The sequence below is a fragment of the Pristis pectinata genome, chromosome 29 (genome assembly GCF_009764475.1).
Source record: "Pristis pectinata isolate sPriPec2 chromosome 29, sPriPec2.1.pri, whole genome shotgun sequence".
NCBI classification, from domain to species: domain Eukaryota; kingdom Metazoa; phylum Chordata; class Chondrichthyes; order Rhinopristiformes; family Pristidae; genus Pristis; species Pristis pectinata.
The window spans coordinates 7,837,163-7,860,564 of record NC_067433.1 but is presented as its reverse complement, the minus strand read 5'-3'; the positions used below and the strand labels follow the sequence as shown (position 1 = coordinate 7,860,564).

Genomic DNA, 23,402 nt, shown 5'->3' with positions numbered 1-23,402 from the left:
CACTACACTCCAATCTTCTTGTCATCTGCAAATGTGCTGATCTAGCTTACCACATTATCATCTAAATCATTAATATAGATGATAAACAATAGAGCCAGTACCAATCCCTGTGGCACACCACTAGTAACAGGCCTCCAGTCAGAGACAACCATGTACTACCACTCTCTGGCTTCTCCTGCTAAGCCAATGTTGAATCCAATTGACTACTTCATCCTGAATGCCAAGCAACTTAACCTTCTGGAGCAGTCTCCCATGTGGGACTTTGTCTACATGGACCTTAGCAAGGCCTTTGACCATGTCCAGTCTTTCCTTCATCAACCTTCCTGGTAACCTCCTTGAAAAACTATTAGATTGGTTAGACATGACCTACCACATACAAAGCCATGTTGACTATCCCTAATCAGTCCCTGTCTAATCAAATGCTTGTATCCTGTCCCTCAGAATACCTTACAATAATTTACCCATGACTGACATCAGGCTCACTGACCTATAATTTCCCAGCTTATTCTTAGAGCCTTTCTTAAATAACGGAACAACATTAGCTATCCTCTAGCACCTCACCTATGGCTAAGAAGATTTTAGATATCTCTGCCAGGGCCCCTGCAATTTCTGCACTAGCCTCACACAAGATCCACAGGGACACCTTGTCAGGCCCAGGGGATTTATTCACCCTAATTTGCCTCAAGACAGCAAGCACCTTCTCTTCTGTAATCCTGATATGGTCCATGATCTCACTACTTTCTTTTCCCCTCAGTTCTATAGACTGTCCATCTCCTGAGTGTAAATAGATGTTAAATTTAAAATCTCTCCCATCTTTCAGCTCCACACATGGATGACCACACTGATCTTCAAGAGGACCAATTTTGTCCCTTGCTATCCTCTTAATATAGCTATAGAAACCCTTCAGATTCTTTCACCTTGTCTGCCAGAGCAACCTCATGTCCTCTTAGGCCTCCAGATTTCTCTCAAGTGTTCTCGTGCATTTCTTATACTCCAGCTCCTCATTTGATTCTAACTGCTGATATCTGATATGCACCTCCTCCTTTTTCTTCACTAGGGCCTCGATATCCCTCAATAACCAAGGTTCACTAAACCTGTTAGCCCTGCCTTTTATTCTAACAGGACCATAGATTCTGTAGTCAGTATTTCATTTTTGAAAGCCTCCCACTTACCAAGCATCTCTTTGCCAGAAAAGAACCTGTCCCAATCATCCACATCTGCCAGATCCCTTCTGATGCCATCAAAATTGGCCTTCCTCCAGTTTAGAATCTTAACCCTGGGACCAGTCCTATCCTTTTCCATGATTATCTTGGAACTAGTACAATTATGATCACTAAATCCAAAGTGTTTCTCTACACACTTGTCATCTGCCATGTCTCATTCCCTAAGAGGAGGTCCAGTATCATGCTCTCTAGTTGGGACCTCAACATATTAATTGAAACTTTCCTGAACACATTTGACAAACTGCATCCCATTCAGTCCTTTTACAGTATGGGAGTCCCAGTCAATATGTGGAAAGTTTAAAAAAAAAATTCACCTACTATCACAACTTTATTTCCTGCAGCTGTCTATCTCTCTATAAATTTGCTCCTCTAAATCCCACTGACTATTGGATATCGATAATATAGTCCCAATAACATGGTCATCTTTTTTATTCCTCAGTTTCACCCAAATTGCCTCTATAGTCGAGCCCTCCAGTATGTCCTCTGAGCACTGCCATGCCCTGATAAATAATGCCACCCCTCCCCCTTAATACATCCCCCTCTATCATATCCAAAACAACAGAACCCCAGAACATTGAGCTGCCAGTCCTGCCCCTCCTGCAACTGTCTAATGGCTACATCATAATTTCACATACAGATCCACACAAAGTTCATCTGCCTTACCTACAATACTCCTTGCATTGAAATAGACGCAACTCAGAACATTAGTCCCACCACACTCAACCTTTCTGTTTCCATCTTTGCTTGTAGCCTTAAAATCTATTTTTTCCCCCCACAGCCCCTCTACTTGCTGTCCTGCCACTCTGGTTCCCACCCCCCTGCAACTCTAATTTAAACCCCCCTGAGCAGCACTAGCAAATCTTCCCACAAAGGTATTGGTCCCTCTCCAGTTCAGGTGCAAACTGTCTTATTTGTACAGATCCCACCTATCAATCCTGAGATCACCACCCTGGAGGTCCTGTCTTTTAACTTGGCACCTAACTCCCTGAATTCACTTTGCAGGACCTAGTCACTTTTCCTGCCTATGTCATTGGTACCAACATGTACCACAACCTCTGGCTGCTCACCCTCCCCCTTAAGAATGCTATGGACTCGATCCAAGACATCTCTGACCCTGGCACCTGGGAGGCAACATACCATCTGAGAGTCTTGTTCTCGTCCACAGAACCTTCTGTCTGCTCCCCTAACCAATGAAACCCTATCACTACTGCTTGCCTCTTCTCCCCTCTACCCTTCTGAGCCAAAGAGCCAGACTCTGTGCCTGAGACCTGACTGCTGTAGCTTTCCCCTGGTAGTCATTACCCCCCCCCCCCCCCCAACAGTATCCAAAACGATATACTTGTTGAGGGGAACGGCCACAGGGGTACCCTGCACCAGCTGCCTATTCCCTTTCTCTCTCCTGACAGTCACCTGCCTGCTGCAACTTGGGTGTGACTACTTCCCTTTAACTCCTGTCTATCAACTCCTCAGTCTCCCGAATGATCTGAAGGTCATCCAGCTCCAATTCCCTAATGCTATCTGAAAGGAGCTGCAGCTGGATGCACTTCTTACAGATGTAGTCATCAGGGACACTGGAAGTCTCCCTGACCTCCCACATCATGCAGGAGGAGCACACCACTGCACTGGGTGTCGTTCTCACTGCTCTACCTGTGCAATAATAAGGAAGAGAACTTAACAGAACCTCACCTTAGCCTCCACCTCAGCTCCCCACTCTTACACTGGCTGCTCCAAAATGGTCACTGCTTTATCCTACCTGCTTTTTTGTTGGCTGAGTTGCCAAACACTTAGCCAATCAGAAAAAGTATTTAAAAAGCTGTTGGCTCCTCCCCTCTGCTCTGGCTGCCGGAACTGTGGGGTGGGGGGGAAGGTGGGTGCAGATTGGTTGCAGGACCATCTGTAACACCGGCCATTCAGTGAGGAGAGAGTGGGTGCAAACTGGGCATAATCCTTCTGAATCCCTGAGCGTTTGAGTTAATGCATCCTGAGCGATGAAAGTAATGCTCAATAATGGGTTCCTTAAAACCTGTCAGGGGGAAGATTTAGTTTTAACAGACAATGAAAAATGTAAAAGGAACATTGAATGACAGTTTAAGATTAGTGGAGAACATTAAATTTAATCTAACTTTTTATGCTTGTAATATTTTCATAATTGGTTAAAGGAAAGTTGTGAACCTATTGGTAATCTTTGTGTAAAGACCATTGGCACTGGTAAAGTATTAAAGCTGTCATCAAAGCACTTGATGTGAAGATTGCACTGGGAAGAGCAGGGAGTAATGGACAGAGGAGTACTCATGAGATGCTAGAATGGTTAGCATAGCTGAAAGATGGCATGTTGCCTGGTCTGGACGGAATGCTGAAAGAAGCAAAAATAGACACGAGGCATTGGTTACAACCTTCCAGTCCTCATTGGATATGCACTACTTCTGTATACAGGAGACCTCTTAAATGTTTCTTCGCTCTAAGGAGGGGAGTGAATCTGTTACAAAACAGGGATGTTCTCTCAGCACTGGGGAGTGCTGTCCCCGTGCTGATGTGGGGGTGACTGTTAACTCTCTGCAACCAGGAGAAACTACAGTCTGGTCTGTGCAACGATTTATGGGCAGTCCAGACAACCTCCCTGTCCTTCTCATCCCTGCTTCTAATGCTTATTCACTTTCTCACGACATGTAATGATCTCTGTCCCACTAACGTTATCTGCCAGCAATTACAAGGAAGTGGGTGGGATTGTCTGTTTCCCAATCCCTTTATCCTTGAATGAAAAGAATGATGCATGTTTAAAAATTCTAAAATATATTGTTATTTGCGTTGCTGTATTTCATTTGTCACTTTATCAAGTCTGTTGTAGTCTAGCAGAACCGCAGCCTTGTAGCTCCAGCAACTTGGGTTCAATCCTGACTTCGGGTGCTGCCCGTGTGGTGTTTGCATGTTCTCCCTCTGGCTGTGTAGATTTCCCCTGGGTGCTCTGGTTCCCTCCCACATTCCAAAGATGTGTGGGTTGGTTAGTGGCCACTGAATTGTCTCCTGAGTGATTGAGAGAGAATTTGGGGAATGGGTGGGGAGTTACGAAAGTGGGGAGAATAAAATGGGATTAGTGGTAATTGGTTTATTATTGTCATGTGTACAGTGAACAGCTTTGCTTCCATGCCATCAGGATGGATCATTCCATACATAAGTACATTGAGGTAGTACCAAAGGAAAAATGCAGAATATAGTGATACAGTTACAGAGAAAGTGTAGGTAGACATGACAAGGTAGATTGAAAGATCAAGTTCATCTTTATCATACAGGAGGTCCATTCAAGAGTCTTATAACAGCAGGGTAGAAGCTGTCCTTGAGCCTGGTGGTGCATGTTCTCAAGCTTCTGTATCTTCTGCCTGATGGAAGGAGGGAGAGGAGAGAATGATTGGGGTGGGAGAGGTCCTTGATTTATGTTGGCTGCTTTCCTGAGGCAGTGGGAAGTGTAGAGAGAGTCCACGGAGGGGAGGTTAGTTTTTGTGATGGTGTAAATGGATGTTTGATAGTTGGTGTGGACTTTGGGCTGAAGGGGCCCGTTTCCATGTTCTGGCATCCTTTTGTAACCTCAGCAAATCTGATGCCAAACCTCCACCCCCCCCCCCCCCCCCCCCCCCCCCCAATCTTGTGACGTGCAAGGGCAAGGCTTGCACACCAAGACATCAATGAGCAGCCTATCAGTAGAGGGAAATCAGTGAAACACTCTCCAGAATATACACAGGAAGCGGAGAAGTCTGGACTGTACGCTAAGGCTCTGGAGACAGCAGCGCACAGCTGGGTGTGACCTGTCATGTGACCTTTGTCCAGTTTATGGAAGAAAGTACCCACTGAGATTCATGAGACCAAATTAGGGCCAGGGACATTCGGAGCAACTGCAGCTTGAAATATTCTCTGGGCGAACATGAGGGTGGAGGAAACAAATGTGCACAGCTGCACACAATGTCCTTCGGAACTTCCTTGTCCAGGAGACGAGCATTCAGTCCTAGAGCACAAGGCAAGGCTAAATGTGTGGAGTGCAATCATTTTTAATGACAACATCAGGCTGGAGTACTCTGCTTGACACCACCCACTTGGGCAGCAAGACACGGCTGATATTTCTGTGTGTGTGAGGGCCTAAAATTAACTTGCGGCTAGTGACTGCAGACAGATGGTTTAATCGTCTCTCAGGAGGGGGTGAGGAATACTGCTGACTTTCCTTCTCGGGGATTAAGTTTCTCTCTCGTTCTAGTGAGAGGCTGTCCTTGTACCTCACCCAGAGATGTGCAGTGCACTGGAGACTGCAGCTCCTGGGGTGGTTTTATGTTTTCGGAATCTGGGTTTTTATTCGCAAGGCCAATGTCTGTTACCCAGCCTTAATTCACTTTGAAAGGTGACAGATTGGGGCATTTTGTGGAGCTCCTGCTTCCTAGCTCAAGTGACCTGGATTCAATCCTGACTTCCACTGCTGTCTGTGTGGAGTTTGGATGTTCTCCCTTCAACCATGTGGGTTTCCTCTGGGGTGCTCTGGTTTCCTCCCACATCCTAATAATGGGTTGGTAGGGTATTTGCCTGCTGTAAATTAACCCTGCATTGCAATTGAATAGAATCTGGAGGGATTTGAGGGGAATGTTGGGAAAATAAAATGGGGTTGGTTAGGATTAGTGTTGGAATGGGTGCTTTACAGTCAGTGCAGACTCGATGAACTGAACTGAGCTGTTTTCTGTGCTGTATCTCTCTGGATCTGATCCCTGCCTTGATCTGTTGCAGTCCTTCTGGTGAAGGTGCTCCCTTAATGTGTTTGGTTGTGGAAGAGTCCATCTTATAGAAGAGGTCTGTTTGGATGGGTTCTTGACCTCACAATCTACCTCATCATGGCTTTGCACCTTATTGTCTGCCTGCACTGCACTTTCTCTGTAACCGTAACACTATATTCTGCATTCTGTTATTGTTTTCCTCTTGTACTACCTTGATGTACTGATGTGATGAAATGATCTGTCTGGATGGCATGCAAAACAACAGCTTTTCACTGTACTTTGGTACAGGTGGCAATAATAAACCAATTTACCAAAACTAGTCTGCATCACAGGTGGGACTCTCCCATTTAATCTCATCAGTCTGTGCTTCAGTTCTCTTTTGACTGATTTGGCAACACGGTCAGTATGGGTGGGTGAGATGTCTTCATTCTGTACTTGATCCTCAGTAGCAGACCCTGGTTTGAATCTGATTCTATAATAAGCATCAGCTTTCAAAATTGCACAGCCTAATGGTTTGGTTCAATGCTGAATTGTTTCCTCAGAACACCTCAATGAGCGCAAGATCTGTAATGCCGTGTCTCCCACTAAAGACGTGGACGGGTTTCATGTGATCAACGTTGGCCGCATGTGCCTTGACCAGAGCTCCATGCTGCCGGCAACGCCCTGGGGAGTCTGGGAAATAATCCAACGAACAGGCAAGTTGGCAACTAGCCTTGGCCTATAGCTGGCACTGCATGACAAAATAATGCAAGAAGTGGGCTGGTTGAACTTTTGTGTATCTCAGTCCTGGAGTGATTGTGGAGTTGACAGTTTGTCCCTCGTGAATATGGTATGGCGTGAGGGCTTTGGGTCGTCAAAGTTATCTATTGAGCAGAACATTTAACTTGGGTCTTGGAGCATAGAATAATACAGCACAGAAACAGGCCCTTCAGCCCAACTGGTCCATGCAGACCACAGCATCCTCCCTGCTAGTCCCAATTCCCTGTGTTCAGCCCATAATGCGCCCAAGTCCCTCCCCTCCATGTATCTATCCAAATGCCTTTTAAATGTTGTCATTGTACCTGCCTCGACCACTTCCTCTGACAGCTCATTTCAGGTACTCACTATCCTCTAAGGAAGTTACCTTTTCAGGTCTCTCTTGAATATCTCCCCTCTTATCTTGTGTCTGCGCCCTCTAGTTTTGGATTCCCCGACCCTGGGGAAAAGACTGACCATCCACCCTATCTATGAGCCTCGTGATTTTATAAACTTCTGAGGTCACCCCTCATTCTCCTACGCTCCAAGGAATAAAGATCCAGCATGGCCAACCTCTCCCTATAACTCGGGCCCTCTAGTCCAGGCAGCATCCTCGTAAATCTCTTCTGCACCCTCTCCAACTTGACAATGTCTTTCCTATAACAAGGAGACCAAAACTGTACATAGTACTCCCAAGTGCAGCCTCACCAACAACTTGTATAACTGCAACATAATGTCCATACTCCTGAACTCAGTGCCCTGACTGGTGAAGGCCAGTGTGCTAAATGCCTTTTTCATCACCCTGTCTATTTGCATGGCCACTTTCAGTGAACTGTGCACTTGTCCCAAGTCTCTGTTCCACAACACTTGTCAGTGCCCTGCCATTCGCTGTTGAGTATATGGGCTGATGATGAGGCGGCAGGCTGAGAGGGTGGAGGTCCTCTTCTCGCCTGGCCGAGTTGTATTTCCATTGCAAACGTCACCAAAAGTGGAATCCTAGGGAGAGATGGGGGAAATCCACTTCCCAGAAGTGGGCAAGAAAAAGTGTAAAAATGAAGTTCAGATGAAGGGTCTTAACCCAAAACATCAACTGTCCATTTCCCTCCATTTGATACTGCCTGACCTGCTGAATTCTGCCAGCAGTTCTCGTGTTGCTCCAGATTTCTAGCATCTGCAGTCTCTTGTCTTCCTAAAGCAGGGCTGGGGAATGGGTGAGATGTTTCTAAAACTCCAGCCAATGTCCTCTGAGTTTGATGGCAAGGCAAGAGTTGGGTCAGTCTGCTCCTGGGCAGCAGGTTGGCTGTTTAATGAGGCTGGTATGGACCCTTTTTAAATCATCACCAGGGAGGTGAGGACAGCTCTTGGTGGGAAATGTTTTGTTGTCTGTGAGCAAGTTTGGGCTGACAGTGTTGCTCCTGCATTATAGGATTTCTTTATTAGTCACATGTACATCAAAACACAGTGAAATGCATCTTTGCTTAGTATTCTGGGGGCAGCCCGCAAGTGTCGCCACGCTTCTGGTGCCAACATAGCATGCCCACAACTTCCTAACATGTACAGCTTTGGAATGTGGGAGGAAACCCACGCAGACACAGGGAGAACATACAAACTCCTTACAGATGGTGGCTGGATTTGAACCCGGGTCGCTGGCGCTGTAAAGCAAAAGCATTCCGCTAACCACTACACTACCGTACAGCCCGTGCATTGCAGTGAGTGCAAGCAGTAACTGGTCTGCACCCTAGGGTTAGTGCTGGGGATTAAAGACTGCCTTTGCCAAAGCAAGTGAGTGTCCCACTCACCACAACACCCCGCCCCCCCCCCACCCCCCAAACTAGTCTCGTAGGGTCATACAATATAGAAGCAGGCCCTTCAGTCCACCACGTCTATGCTGACCTCTTTGCCCATCTATGCTAGTCCCATTTGCCCGCATTAGGACTCTATCCTTCTGTGCCTTGCCTCCTCCCGTGTGATGCCTCCCTGTTCTACCAGGGATTGAGCTGGAATTCTGAGCCTCCTCCAGCAGCTTCCAGCCCTGCTAACATCCTGCTCCCTTGCTCATGTGGCTAATGACCTAGGTGGGGTTTGTTTACTCCTCCATCATAACCTTTTATGTCCATACTGTGCCTATGTGATAGTGGAACCTTTAAGTTATCTGGAACACCAGACACAACACACCTGGGGAACTTCAGCCTTGGAGGAGCAGAGATACAATTGTTTACTGACGCTTGGACTGGTTGTCTTATGAGAAAGGGTTGGGCAGGCCTGTACCTGAAGCTTAAAGTGAGAGGGGACTTTCTTAAAACGTGAAGGATCCCGAAAGGTCTTCACAAATTGGGCATGGCGATGTTGAGGGAAATTCAGCTCATGGGATCACTGTTTGTTAATAAGGGTCACCCATTAAAGAAGGGGAAGAGGAGAATATTTTTCGAGGGTCGTGAGTGTTTGGAACTCAAAGGGTAGAAGAAGCAGATTCTTTGACTCTAGTCTATCTGTTCCTGCCTTAAATATTCAGAGTTACACAGCACGGAAACGGGGCCTTCAGCCCAACTTGTCCATGCTGACCAAGTTGCCTACCTGAGCTAACGGCATTTGCCTGCTTGATTCTTGATGAGAATGACAGGCTGCGGTGGTAGACATGAAAGCAGAGCTGAGGTTAGGATCTTGTGATGGGCAACTCGGGCTGAGTGGCCTACTCTTGCTCCTAACTGGTAGATTTGTATGTTTAGATGGATTTTGTGTATATATAAAAAAAAACTGCGTGGGTTATTTTTGTGGAAATAATGCTCTGGGCAGTGAGGAGTTTTGTTTCCCTCAAAAGGCAGGTAATATTAAGCCACTGAATGCATTTAAGGGACTAATTAAAAGACTGAATGTTCTGGAAAAGTGAGTGCTTGCTGTGGAGTCTCCATCCATTGATCCCACAAGTGTGGGTGTAGCCAGGGGCATTGTGGTTTGGACTCTGCGGACCAGCTTTGCAAGTTTGAGCAGCAAGTTTCCATGAGCTGACAGTGAACCATTGTATCCTTCAGGAATTCCAACTCTAGGGAAGAATGTGGTTGTTGCTGGGCGGTCAAAAAACGTCGGAATGCCCATCGCCATGCTCCTGCACACAGACGGCACACACGAGAGACCCGGAGGTGAGTGCCAATGCCTAACTGCAAGCACAACAGCTCTCAAAACTTGACCTTGAAGTCCAATCTGTTTATCCAACTCGATGTTGAAAGGAAATTCATCTCAGTAAAAATTAAGCACCATCAGAATTTAAAGCAGCTACTTAATCAGAATTGTGAATTATTTTTAGTGTAACTTGAGTTAATTTATCCATGGGAAGTCTGTTCTAAGTTGCATAGAACATTACAGCACAATACAGGCCCTTCAGCCCACAATGTTGTGCTGACATTTTATCCTGCTCCAAGATCTATCCAACCCTTCCCTCCCACATTGCCCTCCACTTCTTTATCTTTCATGTGTATGAGAGTCTCTTAAATGTCCCTAATGTATTTGCCCCCACAACCTCTGCCGGCAGTACGTCCATGCACCCACCACTCTGGGGGGGCTGGAATTTACCTCTGACATCCCCCTTATATCTTCCTCCAATCACCTTTTTATATAAAAAAAATTATGCCCCCTTGTGTTAGCTATTTTCACCCTGGGAAAAAGTCTCTGACTGTCCACTCGATCTATGCCTTTATCATCTTGTACACCTCTATCAAGTCACCTGTCATCCTCCTCTCAAAGAGAAAAGCTCTATCTCACTCGACCTATCCTTGAGTGTGAATAATCCCTCTTTGCTGCTGTCTTTATACTTAGTGTTATTTTCTGAATCATTGGATTATTTTTTTAAGCAATATCATATAGTAAAGGGTTGTTTTCTCTGGAACAGCAAAGGCTGAGGGGAGACCTGATAGAAGTTTATAATATAGAGTGGACAGCTAGTGTCTTTACCCCAGGGTTGAAATGTCTAATACTAAAGGGTATACATTTAAGGTCACTGGGGGTAAGTTTAAAGATATGCAGGGCAAGTTTCCTTTTTTTTTACAGTGGTGGGTTCCTGGAATGCACTGCCAGGAGTGGTTGTGGAGGCTAATGCAATACAGGCGTTCAAGAGCCTCTTGGATAGGCACATGAATATGGAGGGATATGGACATTGTGTAGGTGGAAGGGATTAGTTGGCTGTTTAATTACTAGTTCAATTCAGCACAACATTGTGGGTCAGAGGGCCTGTTCTTGTGCTATACTGTTCCATGTTCTATAAAGTCCATTAATCTGACATGCTCAGGACTTTGATGCAACACTAGTAGATTTTCCGGGCTATTTGATGTTGTTCATGTCAACACTCAAACACTTTTAATTCACTTGTATTCTACTGTGATTAGTCAGATAGCAGATTATTGGTGTTGTTACTGTACTGCCAGCACACTGCCAGGGTGCTTAAGTTTACCTGTTTAGGAACTTTTGTCCTGCCCCCTTGGAGATTATCGCAGCCAACTTGATTGCAACTTGCTGACCCTAAACTAAAACAAAACGCTGAAAATATCTGGACAGCATCTGTGGAGGGAGAAATGACAAGTGTTTTGGATGGTCATCCTTCAACTGAAACAGAAAAAGTGGCAAAAGTGTTCCAAGTTGCAGAGAGGGGTGGAGGGGAATGTTTGCAATAGGGTGGAGATCAGGGTTGTCCAGGTAACACGAGCTTAATCATGGAGACATGAGAGACTGCACATGCTGGAATCTGGAGTCATTGCACCTGTGCATACATGTCCTTGTGCATATGACAATAAATTCAACTTTGACTTCGGAGCAAAAAACTTTTCTGAAGAAGGAAGACATCTCGTATATCCTGGAGTGGAGGAGCTCGTATCAAGAGCAGATGCAGCAGAGATGGAGAAACTGAGAGAAAATATTGGCACTGTTACAAGAGGCAGGGTGGGAGGTGTAGTCAAGATAACTGAGAGTCGGTGGGTTTGTAGTAAATGTTGGTGTGTAGTTTGGTTTTTTGCTCCAAGCATAATCAAAGCTGAGTTAGGGTGTGAATGATGGAGGGCAGGAGATCAATGGGGAAACTGGGATACAGACCACTGCTGCTGCATGAGGTCTGAAATAAATGTTCAAGATAAGCAGATGAAAGCTGATGCACACATTGTATTACAGGAGATGCTACAGTGACTATCTCTCATCGCTACACACCAAAAGACCAGCTGAGGGAGCACACTAAGCTCGCTGACATTATTGTGGCTGCAGCAGGTGAGTAGAGTGGTGACAGTTTTGGGCATGTTGAGATGTCCATAGATTAGACCAGATGCAGGTGGTCGGGCTTTGGGCAAAATGAGTTTACCATATTTTGTCAATGCAGGTTGTAAAACGTGGGCAGTACCATGCAAGGAGGATCTGCTGCTCTCCAATTGCATCTACAAGCCTGCCAATCACCATGAGCGCAGGTCTCCACTGGAGAGCTGGTTGCCAGCTGATTGGTGAGGCCTGATGTAGGCCCTGCCCCCTGAAGTGCTTTGACAGCTGAGTTCCTACCCCCTGAGCTCATTAGCTATTAAAGCTGTTGTTGGAATCAAATGATTGGGAATGTCTTTGTTTTGGTATTCTCTACAATATGTTCCAAAAACTGAATACTCTTGAAGATGTGAGACTGCAGATGCTGGAACCTGGACCAGAAGAACAAACCAGCTGGAGGAACTCAGCGGGTCAGGCAGCTTCTGTGGAGGCAGAGGGACGGTTGGCATTAAAGTCAAGACCCTGCATCAGGACTGAATGTAGAGGGGGAGATAGCCCATATGAAGAGGCGGGGCTGGAAGGTGGCAGCTGGACACCAGCTGAGGAGGGGATGATGCGCAGATGGAGCCAGGAGGGGGAAGATCGACCCTCCCCCTCCCCTCTATTTCCCCCCCCCCCCCAAATCTGCTATCATCCCCTCCTTGACTAGTTCCACCTATCACCTGCCAGCCCCTGTCCCACCCCTCCAGCTCCTTTATACTGGCCATCTTCCCTCCACACTCAGTCCTCATGCAGGGTCCTGACCCAAAACATTGACTATCCCTTTGCCTCCACAGATGCTGCCCGACTCAGAGTGGTTTGTTTCCCACTCTTGAAGAGCTGGATTAAATCGATTAGTAAATTGTGCATGTAGCACAAGGCAGTGTTTCTTCCCACTGGAGCTGATGGCTCCCCTATCCCCAGGGAAACCTCCCGGCTTTCGTTGCTGGTACACAGAGCATTAACAGCATGCTGGTACCCCAGGAGACAATCTAAAGGCTGGACTTCTAACCTTCTAACCATTTACGTGGGTGAAAGCCAGTGATTCCAAGCAGAGAGGCTGCCCTTGGACTGGGAGCCCCATCCCATTGTACATGACTCCACACTGACCCACAGGACTTGGGTTGACCAGCTGCTTGGTCCTGATGTGCCTGCCAAGCTCCTCCTCTGCCCCCACACCACTGGGGGGGGGGGGGGGGAGGTTAGGGATGGGCAATAAATGCTGGTCCCATTGTTGATCAAACTGAAAGCAAATCTGCCAATTAAAATTTGTTTCCTCTGCAGTGACTGGGAGGAATCAGTGCAGTTATTCAGTCCATAATATGCAAATATAGTTAAACCAATTTTGCTTACTCATTATTTCAGGATGTACCCAACCCAGGGTAATTTCTGTCATTAATGGATTGCATCAGACACTGCCCGTAACATTTATTTCTCAATATCCTTACTGGCCCTTCAAATGCTGACGAAGGGGAGGGAGTGATGATGTTTACTGAAATACTGAGGGGGAAATGAGCAGCTTTTTCCAAGAACGGTAACTATGAAGAGTCTGCATGATGAAACATGATTATTCTGTGACTCTATGTAAACTCTACCCAGGTCATGGTGAGGGTGTAACACAGTTGTACTGTGACTAAGCTCTGTCTTCCAGCTGTAATTTGCTTGGCCTATTTAAAATCTGAACAGACACCAGCTCTGGTTCTGTTCCAGTTCTTGCATGGATGTGGGAGTCAGCTGTATAGACCTTCGAGTCTATTCACTGGGATGTGGCTGGACCTCTAATTCAACATTGCCTTCTATACGTTCATGGAGTGTACGGATTGTTGTTGACTTCCAGTATTTATTCTTTTTTCTTCAATCTTTTTATTAGTTTTCAAATTAGTACAGATTAATATATCAATGTTTATACATGTAATACAGAGGTCAGGAGAACAATCATGACATGGATAATCATAAAGAACAATAAAGTATAACAAACAAAATCTGTAGATCCAACGATCTGTTAGTGAATGAATATAATATAAAAGGAAAAGATTTATTATAAAATATAAAAGAAAACAAAATCCCCAGAACAATAAGAAAAATAAACAATATATCAAACCAAACTAAGCTAAAGGAAAAAAAAAATTCAGAAAAAAAACTGGACTAAGATTTCTCAATAGAAACAGAGCAATATTATGTCGTCAACTCCGTTCCTCTAAATTGAAAGGTTATTATAAGGGGATTTATATCATGTGAAAATATTGAATAAATGGACTCCAAACTTCCTCAAATTTAAGCGAAGGATCAACAGTACCACTCCTAATTTTTTCCAAGTTTAAACATGATATAGTTTGAGACGACCATTGAAAAGTAGTAGGGGGTATTGGATCCTTCCATTTAAGCAAAATGGATCGTTTGGCCATTAATGTAACAAAGGCAATCGTACGGTTAGCGGAGGCAGATAGATGGCCAGATTCTATCCTCGGTAAACCAAAAATTGCAGTGATAGGATGAGGTTGTAAATCAATCTTCAATACATTTCAAGTAATGTTAAAAATATCTTTCCAATATTTTTCCAAAAGAGGACAGGACCAAAACATATGTGTCAAAGAAGCCACATTTGATTTACACCTGTCACATATAGGATTTATATGTTGATTAAAAATGAGCTAGCTTATCTTTTGACATATGGGTCCTGTGAACTACCTTAAACTGTATCAAAGAATGTCTGGCACACATTGAAGATGTATTAACTAAATGAAGAATTTTCTTCCAAGTGTCTGTAGGTAAAGATGTCTGGAGTTCACTTTCCCATTCATTCTTAATTTTGTCCAGTGGTTCTGAACGAATTTTCATAATTAAATCATAAATTATTGCTATCAAGCCCTTCTGACAAGGATTAAGACCAAAAATTTTTTCTGTAATTTCAGTTTTGTAAGGTGGGGGGAAAGAGGGTATAGTAGCTTTTAAAAAAACTTCTAATTTGTAACTATCAGAAAAAAGTGTGATCTAGGCAAATTATATTTGTTAGACAATTGTTCAAAAGATGAAAAACAGTTATCAATGAATAGATCACAAAAACATACTATTCCCTTTCTTTTCCATATGGAAAAAGCTGAGTCAACTCTGGATGAATGAAAGAAAAAATTAGATTGAATGGGACTTGATGGATTAAATTTATTCAATCCAAAAAAAAGTTACGAAATTGAAACCATATTTGTATTGTATGTTTAACAATTGGGTTAGTCATATGTTTACTTACTTTGGTAAGTGCAAAAGGGAGTGGAGCTCCTAAAATAGAAACTAATGAAAATTCAAGTACTGATTGGGACTCAAGGTGTACCCATTTGGGACGTTGAATTACATCTGAATCTTGTATCCAAAAAATTAAATATCTAATATTGATTGCCCAATAATGTAATCTAAAGTTAGGCAAGGCCATACCACCATCCTTTTTTAGTTTTTGTAAATATTTCTTTCTTGGCCTTGGGTTTTTATTCTGCCAAATATATGAAAGAATTTTAGAATCAATAGTGTCAAAAAAAAATTTTGGAACAAAAGTTGGAATCGCTTGAAATAAATATAAAAATTTTGGTAAAATATTCATCTTAACCGCATTAATTTGGCCTACCAATGATGGAGACAGTGGGGACCATTTAGTAAATAATTGTTTAACATGGTCAATTAAAGGCAGTAGATTTGCTGTAAATAAGTCCTTATGTCTCTTAGTAATTTTAACACCTAAATACATAAAATAGTCAGTTACCAATCTAAAAGGTAATTGGCTATAAAATTGGAATTTGCATATTTAATTGAAAAAGTTCACTCTTATTAAAATTTAATCTATAGCCAGAAAAAAACACTAAACTGATCTAATAGTGATAGTACTGCGGGGATAGATTCCTCCGGATTAGTAATATAAAGTAACAGGTCATCTGCGTAAAGAGAGATCTTATGAATCTTCTGTCCACGAGTAATACCACACATATTGGAAGAATCCCGAAGTGCAATAGCCAAACGTTCTAAAGCAATATCAAATAATAAAGGACTTAATGGGCAGCCTTGTCTAATACCTCAAAAGCCTAAACAAAGGAGATCTTTGATTATTAGTAAGTATTGAAGCCATAGGTGCATAATAAATCATTTTAATCGCAGATATAAATTTAGGACTAAAATTGAATTTTTGAAGTGTACTGAATAGATATTCCCATTCGACTCTGTCAAACGCCTTTTCAGCATCTAGTTAAACAACACATTCTGGAATTTGGGATGAAGGGGTATATATAATATTCATTAATCTCCTAATGTTAAAATGTAGATAACGATTCTGAATAAATCCTGTCTGGTCTTCAGAGATAATTAGTGGAAGAACCTTTTCCAATCTAAAGGCCAATATTTTGGAAAATATTTTAGAATCTACATTTAATAAAGAAATAGGTCTATAAGATGCACAATCAGTGGGATCTTCATCCTTTTTAAGAATTAAAGAAATAGTTGCTTCATAGAAAGATTGTGGTAGTTTACCCACTGATAGGGCATCTTTAAAAATTTTGGCTAAGCAGGGAACAAGAATATCAGAAAAGGATTTAAAAAATTCAGCTGTATATCCATCAGGGCCAGGTGCTTTACCCGAATTCATTAAAAATATTACTTTCTTTATTTCTTCCTCTGAAATGGGAGCATCTAATGTAGAGCGTTCATTTAAAGATAATTGGAGAATCTTCAAATCTCTTAAAAATTCGTGTATTAAAGTAGGATCCTTGGGATTCTGACTGGTATAAAGAAGAATAAAATTCTTGAAAGGATCTGTTAATTTGAATTTGATCTATCGTGTAGGTACCATCTGGTTTATGAATTTTATTAATCTGACATTTAGATATAGTAGCTTTCAATTGGTTGGCCAATAATTTACCAGATTTGTCACCATGTATATAAAATTGACTTTTGTTTTTAAGTAGTATATTTTCAATTGAAGATGTTAATAATAAACTATGTTGTAGTTGGAGTTCTGTTCTCTTTTTAAAAAGCTCCAGATTAGGAGTAACAGAATATATTCTATCAATTTCTTTAATCTTGTCAACTAATGCATGTATTTCATTATTAGTTTTTTCAATCCAGCGGAATATGAAATAATTTGACCGCGGATGTATGCTTTAAATGTATCCCATATTATCCCACTGGAGATTTCTTCAGTAAAATTAGTTAAAAAGAAAAATGAAATCTGTTCTTTAATAAATTGGATGAAATCTAAGTCTTGTAATAGCGAAGAGTTAAATAGCCAGACTTCCAGTATTTATTGTCCCAACTCCAATTACTACCCCTGCTCTGAATGGCTTGTGGGCATTTTCAGTGGCCAATTAAGCAACTACCACATTGGTGGTTCTGGAGTCACTCCCAAACCACATCAAGTAAGGATGAAAGAATTCCTTCCCTGAAGGAGACCTAGATGGGTGTTCACAACAATCTAGTAGTTTTGTGGCCACGGTTAATGATTCCAGATTGATTTCATCATTTGAATTTAAATTCCCCTGCTGTTGAGTGGGATTTTAAACTCCAGCTCTTGTCGGAGCCTAATCTATTACTTGGTTGTTGAATACATTTGAGACCAAGCCTCTACATTTGGGAGTGAAGGTGCAAAGGTTTGCAGACTTTTGAGAAATTCTAGTGTTTGGTCGTTTACCCTTAGACTATCAGCCAGAGGAATTAGTCTCTGAACTACCTAGTCTTGCCTACTAAAAACCTTTTGTTTCAAATAGGTTGTCTCTCATTCTTCTAAGCAGCCAGGGAATAAAGGCCCAATCTGGTCGCTTGCCATCTTCCCTGGACTCTCCTCTCCAAGTAGGAGTGTTGCTGTTCCAAGTTTTGTAACCTGTTGCCTTGTTCTTTGCAGGTATCCCCAACCTGATTACAGCTGACATGATTAAAGAAGGAGCTGCTGTCATTGATGTTGGCATCAACCGTGTCCAGGACCCGGTCACTGGGAAACCCAGGCTTGTGGGTGATGTTGATTTTGAAGGTAATGAGGCATGGAATTTACCCATGGGCCCACATTACAGTTCACCAACAACATAAAGTTACAATTCCTGTTTTTGTTACAGAAGAGTTTGCCAAATAGCCTGAAATGGTAATTTGAATTTATTTCAATTCAAATTACTTCGGATAAAGTGTGTGACTATTACAGAACTTCCCAACTGATGACCTTAATATTGCAGCAACTGATATTTTAGTTTACAAAGGAGGTAAAGTTGTGATGTTTCCATCCTGTGGGTGGAGGTGGGTTATTTTTGATTCCTCTTGCCTGGATGTCTTGGTGAATGCTGATTCTTGCCAATGTACTGAAGTCACTGGGCCATCTGATGGTCTTTGAAAGCTGGATCAGTCTTGTCTGCAGGACATTATGCTGGAAAGGGTATCTCTGTAGCCATTCTTACATAAACTATTGTTTGATTGGCCTAGAAATTCCGATCTATAGGAATCTTCACTAGCTTGCTTTCCTGTGACAATTTTTCTACCTTTGAGACCCTGAAGGATATTACCAATGTGGGCAAAGTTATTCTTTGCACATGGTAAATGTGTATCAGCCACAGCTTGCACACTGCCTCCTTCTGGAGTAGAGAGAACATGAGAATTAGGAGCTGGAATAGGCCAACTGGTCCTTTGGACATCCCTGCCACTCAAGGTCATGGCTGATCTTCAACCTCAACGCCATTTTCCAAAGTATCCTTGTATCACTCAATTCCCTTAATATCAAGGAATCAATTTTTAATTTCAGCATAATCGACCACTGAGCCTCTGCCCTCTGGGGTAGAGAATTCTAAAGATTGATCACCCCCTGAATGAAGGAATTGCTCCTCATCTAAGTCCTAAACAGCCAATCCTTTGTTCTGTAATTGTCCATCTGCCCACACTTGTCAGCCAGAAGAAATGCCCTCCTTGTATCTTGCCTCAATGTTTCAATGAGATCTTCTCTAAACTCTGGAGTATACAGACCCTGTCGACTTAATCTCTTCTATGGCAAACCTGCCATCCCTGGAACCAGGCTAGTGAATCGTTGCTGCATCTGTCCTTGGGCAAGGAAATCAAAACTACATACAGTATTCCAGATGCAGTCTCACCAAGGCCTTGTTCAATTGCAGTTGGATGTCCTTACAACTGTAATTTTTTTTAAAGCTGAAACAGTACAAAGTTGATTTGTAACAAAGTTGATTTCAACAGTACAGAGGAATAGTTCTAGAGGACTGAAAAATCGCAAATGTCACTCCACTCTTTAAGAAGAGAGGGAGGCAAAAGACAAGAAATTATAGACCAGTTAGCCTGACTTCAGTGGTTGGCAAGATGTTAGAGTCCATTGTTAAGGATGAGGTTTCAGAGTACTTGGAAGCTCATGATAAAATAGGCTGAAGTCAGTATGGTTTCCTTAAGGGGAAATCTTGCCTGACAAATCTGGAATTCTTTAAGTAACAGGCAGGATAGACAAAAGTCAGAGGATGTTGTTTGCTTGGATTTTCAGAGGGCCTTTGACAAGGTGCCACACATGAGGCTGCTAACCCAAATAGGAGCCCATGGTATTACAGGAAAGGTACTAGCATGGATAGAAGATTGGCTGACTGGCAGAAGGCAAAGAGTGGGAATACTGGCAGCCAACCTTTTCTGGTTGGCTGCCAGTGACTAGTGGTGTTCCACAGGGGTCGGTGTTGGGTCCACTACTTTTCACGTCGTATGATCTGGATGACAGAATTGATGGCTTTGTGGCCAAGTTTGCAGATGATACAAAGATGGGTGGAGGGGCAGGTAGTGTTGAAGCAGGAAGTCTGCAGGAGGACTTGGACAGGTTGGGAGAATGGGCAAAAGTGGCAGATGAATACATCGTAGGGAAGTGTACGGTCATGCACTTTGGTAGAAGGAATAAAGGTGCAGACTATTTACTAAATGGGGAGCAACTTCAGAAATCTGAGGTGCAATGGGACTTGGGAGTCCTAGTGCAGGATTCCCTAAAGGTTAACTTGCAGGTTGAGTCAGTAGTAAGGAAGGCAAGTGCAATGTTAACATTCATTTCAAGAGGACTAGAATATAAAAGCAAGGATTTAATACTGAGGCTTTATAAGACATTGGTCAGACCACATTTGGAGTATTGTGAGCAGTTTTGGACCCCATATCTAAGGAAGGATGTGCTGGCAATGGAGAGGGTCCAGAGGAGGTTTACAAGAATGATCCCAGGAATGAAAGGGTTAATGTATGAGGGGCATTTGATGGCTCTGGGCCTGTACTCACTGGAGTTTAGAAGGGGGGTCTCACTGAAATCTACCGCATATTGAAAGGCCTGGATAGAGTGGACGTGGAGAGGATGTTTCCAGTAGTGGGAGAGTCTAGGACCAGAGGGCACAGCCTCAGTAGAACAGAACAAAACTGCACAGTACAGGCACTTCAGCACATGTTGTGCCAACATTTTATCCTGCTCTTCTATCTAACCCTTCCCTCCCACATAACCCTTCATTTTTCTATCATTCATGTGCCTTTCTAAGAGTCTCTTAACTTGTACATCTCTATCAAGTCACCTCTCATCCTCCTTTGCTCTAAAGAGAGAAGCCCTAGCTCACTCAACCTATCCTCATAAGACAGCTGTGGAGGCCAAGTAATTGGGTATATTTAAAACAGAGGTTGATAGGTTCTTGATTAGTGAGGGAGTCAAAGGTTACAGGGAGAGAAGGCAGGAGAATGGGGTTGAGAGGAAAAAAGAAATCAGCCAAGATCAAATGGCAGAGCAAACTCAATGGGCTGAATGGCCTAATTCTGCTCCTGTGTCTTATAGTCTTAAGTTGAACCTTCTGTGCATTCATTAACTGAACTCGGGTCCCATTGCATTTATGGTCTGAGTGTTTACTGCCTGATCATTTATCAACTTCCATATGCTGTGCTTTTAAAAATCCTGTAGGTGTCAAAGTCCAGCTAGATCACTGTGGGATTTTAGATTAAATTTCAGTGCACTCAGTTCTGTCACCATGAGGGTCCAACATGTCTGGTGTCAAACTTGGGCTGGAGAAGTCCATTTATTGTGGTCCGAGAACTTTGACAGCATAATCGACCACTGAGCCTCTGCCCTCTGGGGTAGAGAATTAGGTTTTCAACATAATGATTATTCATTCAGGATGAGAACTTCACTGGCAATATCAGCATTTATTGTCCATCTCTAATTGCCCCTGAAGCAGGGAGGCAGTGATGAGTTGAGCACATCAATTAGCCTGGTATCAGATTGGAATGTATGCCAACTTTTGGGGGGGGGAGAGGAGGCATGAATTGTTCTATAAAATTCAAAGAAGTTTCAAGCTTCAAGCGGTGCCTCTTGCATTGATTGACATCTTGCTTTGACGGACAGGCTGTCTAACCTGGGCTGGTTTGAAATGTTACTGGGTCTTGTACCTATGAGCACATTGAAGAGGCAAATCTTAAGGTCTCTTTATTAGTCATGTGTACATTGAAACACACAGTGAGATGCATCTTTTGTGTAGTGTTCTGGGGGCAGCCCACAACTTCCTAACCCATACATCTTTGGAATGTGGGAGGAAACCGGAGCACCCGGAGGAAACCCACACACACATGGGGAGAACATACAAACTCCTCACCGACAGCGGCTGGAATTGAACCCGAGTCGCTGGTGCTGTAAAGCATTATGCTAACTGCTACACTACTGTGCTTACTGCAGCAGGTGGCTGTGTTTCATAGTACATAAGAGTAGGATCTGGCCATACACCATTCTCTAACCTGCAGTTCTTTTGTTTGTTCAGGGGTAAAGAAGAAGGCCAGTTTTATAACACCAGTGCCAGGCGGAGTTGGCCCAATGACTGTCGCCATGCTAATGAAGAACACCATCATTGCAGCCAAGAAGCTTCTGAAGCAGCGGGAGAACTGAATAAATTGTCACCCTGCACTGGAGCAGCGGAAGTGGCCCAGAGCCCTGCCAAACATTCCAATGTACTGTTTACACCTCCCCATACCAAAGGCTGAGAGCTGAACAGTTATTTATCGCACTGTCCTTGAAGCAACTGGGTTTTCCTGTTTGCATTGAATGTAATTTATTTGGGAGGACCTTAGTTAAGAGACTAAGGAATGTGCAATTTTATAAGTTTGTTACTAAGCAGCTTCCCACACCCACGCCATTCTGTCAGTTGTTCAGTATATGTAAATGATACAAAAAAAGCTTATTTTATTGCCAAGTTGTTTGAAGTTGCAGTGAGGAGACCAAAGTGGAGAGAGGATTCCAGTGTGCAAAGGTGGTGTTTTGAAGGATTTTGTGAAGGAAATCCAGCAGAAGTCTTGCTGTGTAGTCTTTAGACTACTTGGGGGAATATTGTAAAGTACAGAATAGCACGAAGTGATTAACTTCGGGAGTAAAGTTACCTTTGCCACTTGGCAGTAACCTGCTATGGTGCACCTGGAGGGGAAGCAAACTGAATTTGTTTAGATAGTTTTGATCCTGAGCTCGATGCAGATGTACTAACTGCCTGTGCCAATCCTGAAAATGCAGCACTTGAGGTTGGTGATTAATGTGTTAACACAGCAGCACACGTTGGAATTGGAGCTTCTAATATCGGCTGAGTGCCAGCTGAAGATCTGACAGCTCTCCTCCCCTATCCAAGTATCAGCTGGTGGCTACTCAAAGCCTGCTGTCTGTATACTTTGTGTGAGGTGAGGAAACAAAAGCTAAGCTCTGTTCCAGAAGCAGTTCGTAATAAATGTTGGCATAATAAGGAATGGTTGTCTTGTGTTTCATGAGTTCCAAGACAATGTGGTGGTGGGTTTGATGTCACACCCTGGAAACAAGGTGGATCTATGGTCCACCTGAACAGGATTCACTTGGCTGAATGATGTCACAATAACTTGATCGATATTTGCAAGAAGCTAAATCTTCAGGGTCACCTTAGCTAGTTTGACGGTCAATTTGCAGGGTCTGCATTTTATTGTAATGATGGAGCAACTTGTCCATGAGTTGCTGTACGCTCCAGTAGAACCTGAATTTCATTGCGTTGCCATATGTTCAAATATTGGCAAAGCATAATGTATGATGTGCCCTGTTTGTTGCAGGAATGCAGTGAGCTGTGCAATAAAGCTGTTAAATGTTCAAAAGTAAATCTGTCCTCGTTATGGAGCTGCCCTGAGGTCACAGACACTGAGATGCAATGTGGAGATGCTGCTGTTTTATCTCAGTTGCATATAGCCCATCACTGCCAGTTCACCACTCTGTGCTGGGAACAGGCTGTCAGCCACAATGGGCTTATGGTAATCAACATTAACATCTAATGGCGCTTCTAGCAATGGGGCCATCGGCTGTTTTCTTACTCGAGTGAAGCAAACAATTTTAAAATAAATTGCAATAAACTGTGTATGTGTTCTCTGTGGGAACCTCTGCAATTTGAATTCCACAGAGGTCATTATTACTGAAGTCATTGGCCTAAAA

At 43.2% G+C, this 23,402-nt stretch overlaps 1 protein-coding gene across 1 annotated transcript in view; it reads left to right on the top strand.

Annotated features, from left to right (window-relative positions):
• LOC127584410 (bifunctional methylenetetrahydrofolate dehydrogenase/cyclohydrolase, mitochondrial-like) overlaps positions 1–23,076 on the top strand; it is a 38,954-nt gene extending 15,878 nt beyond the window's left edge. The window contains exons 4-8 of the mRNA XM_052041201.1: positions 6,511–6,663; positions 9,733–9,840; positions 11,855–11,947; positions 17,841–17,966; positions 21,733–23,076. Of these exons, the coding sequence (XP_051897161.1) occupies positions 6,511–6,663; positions 9,733–9,840; positions 11,855–11,947; positions 17,841–17,966; positions 21,733–21,857 (605 nt within the window). The 3' untranslated portion in view covers positions 21,858–23,076. The remainder of the gene's footprint in view (positions 1–6,510; positions 6,664–9,732; positions 9,841–11,854; positions 11,948–17,840; positions 17,967–21,732) is intronic.
• The last annotated feature ends 326 nt before the right edge of the window (positions 23,077–23,402 follow it).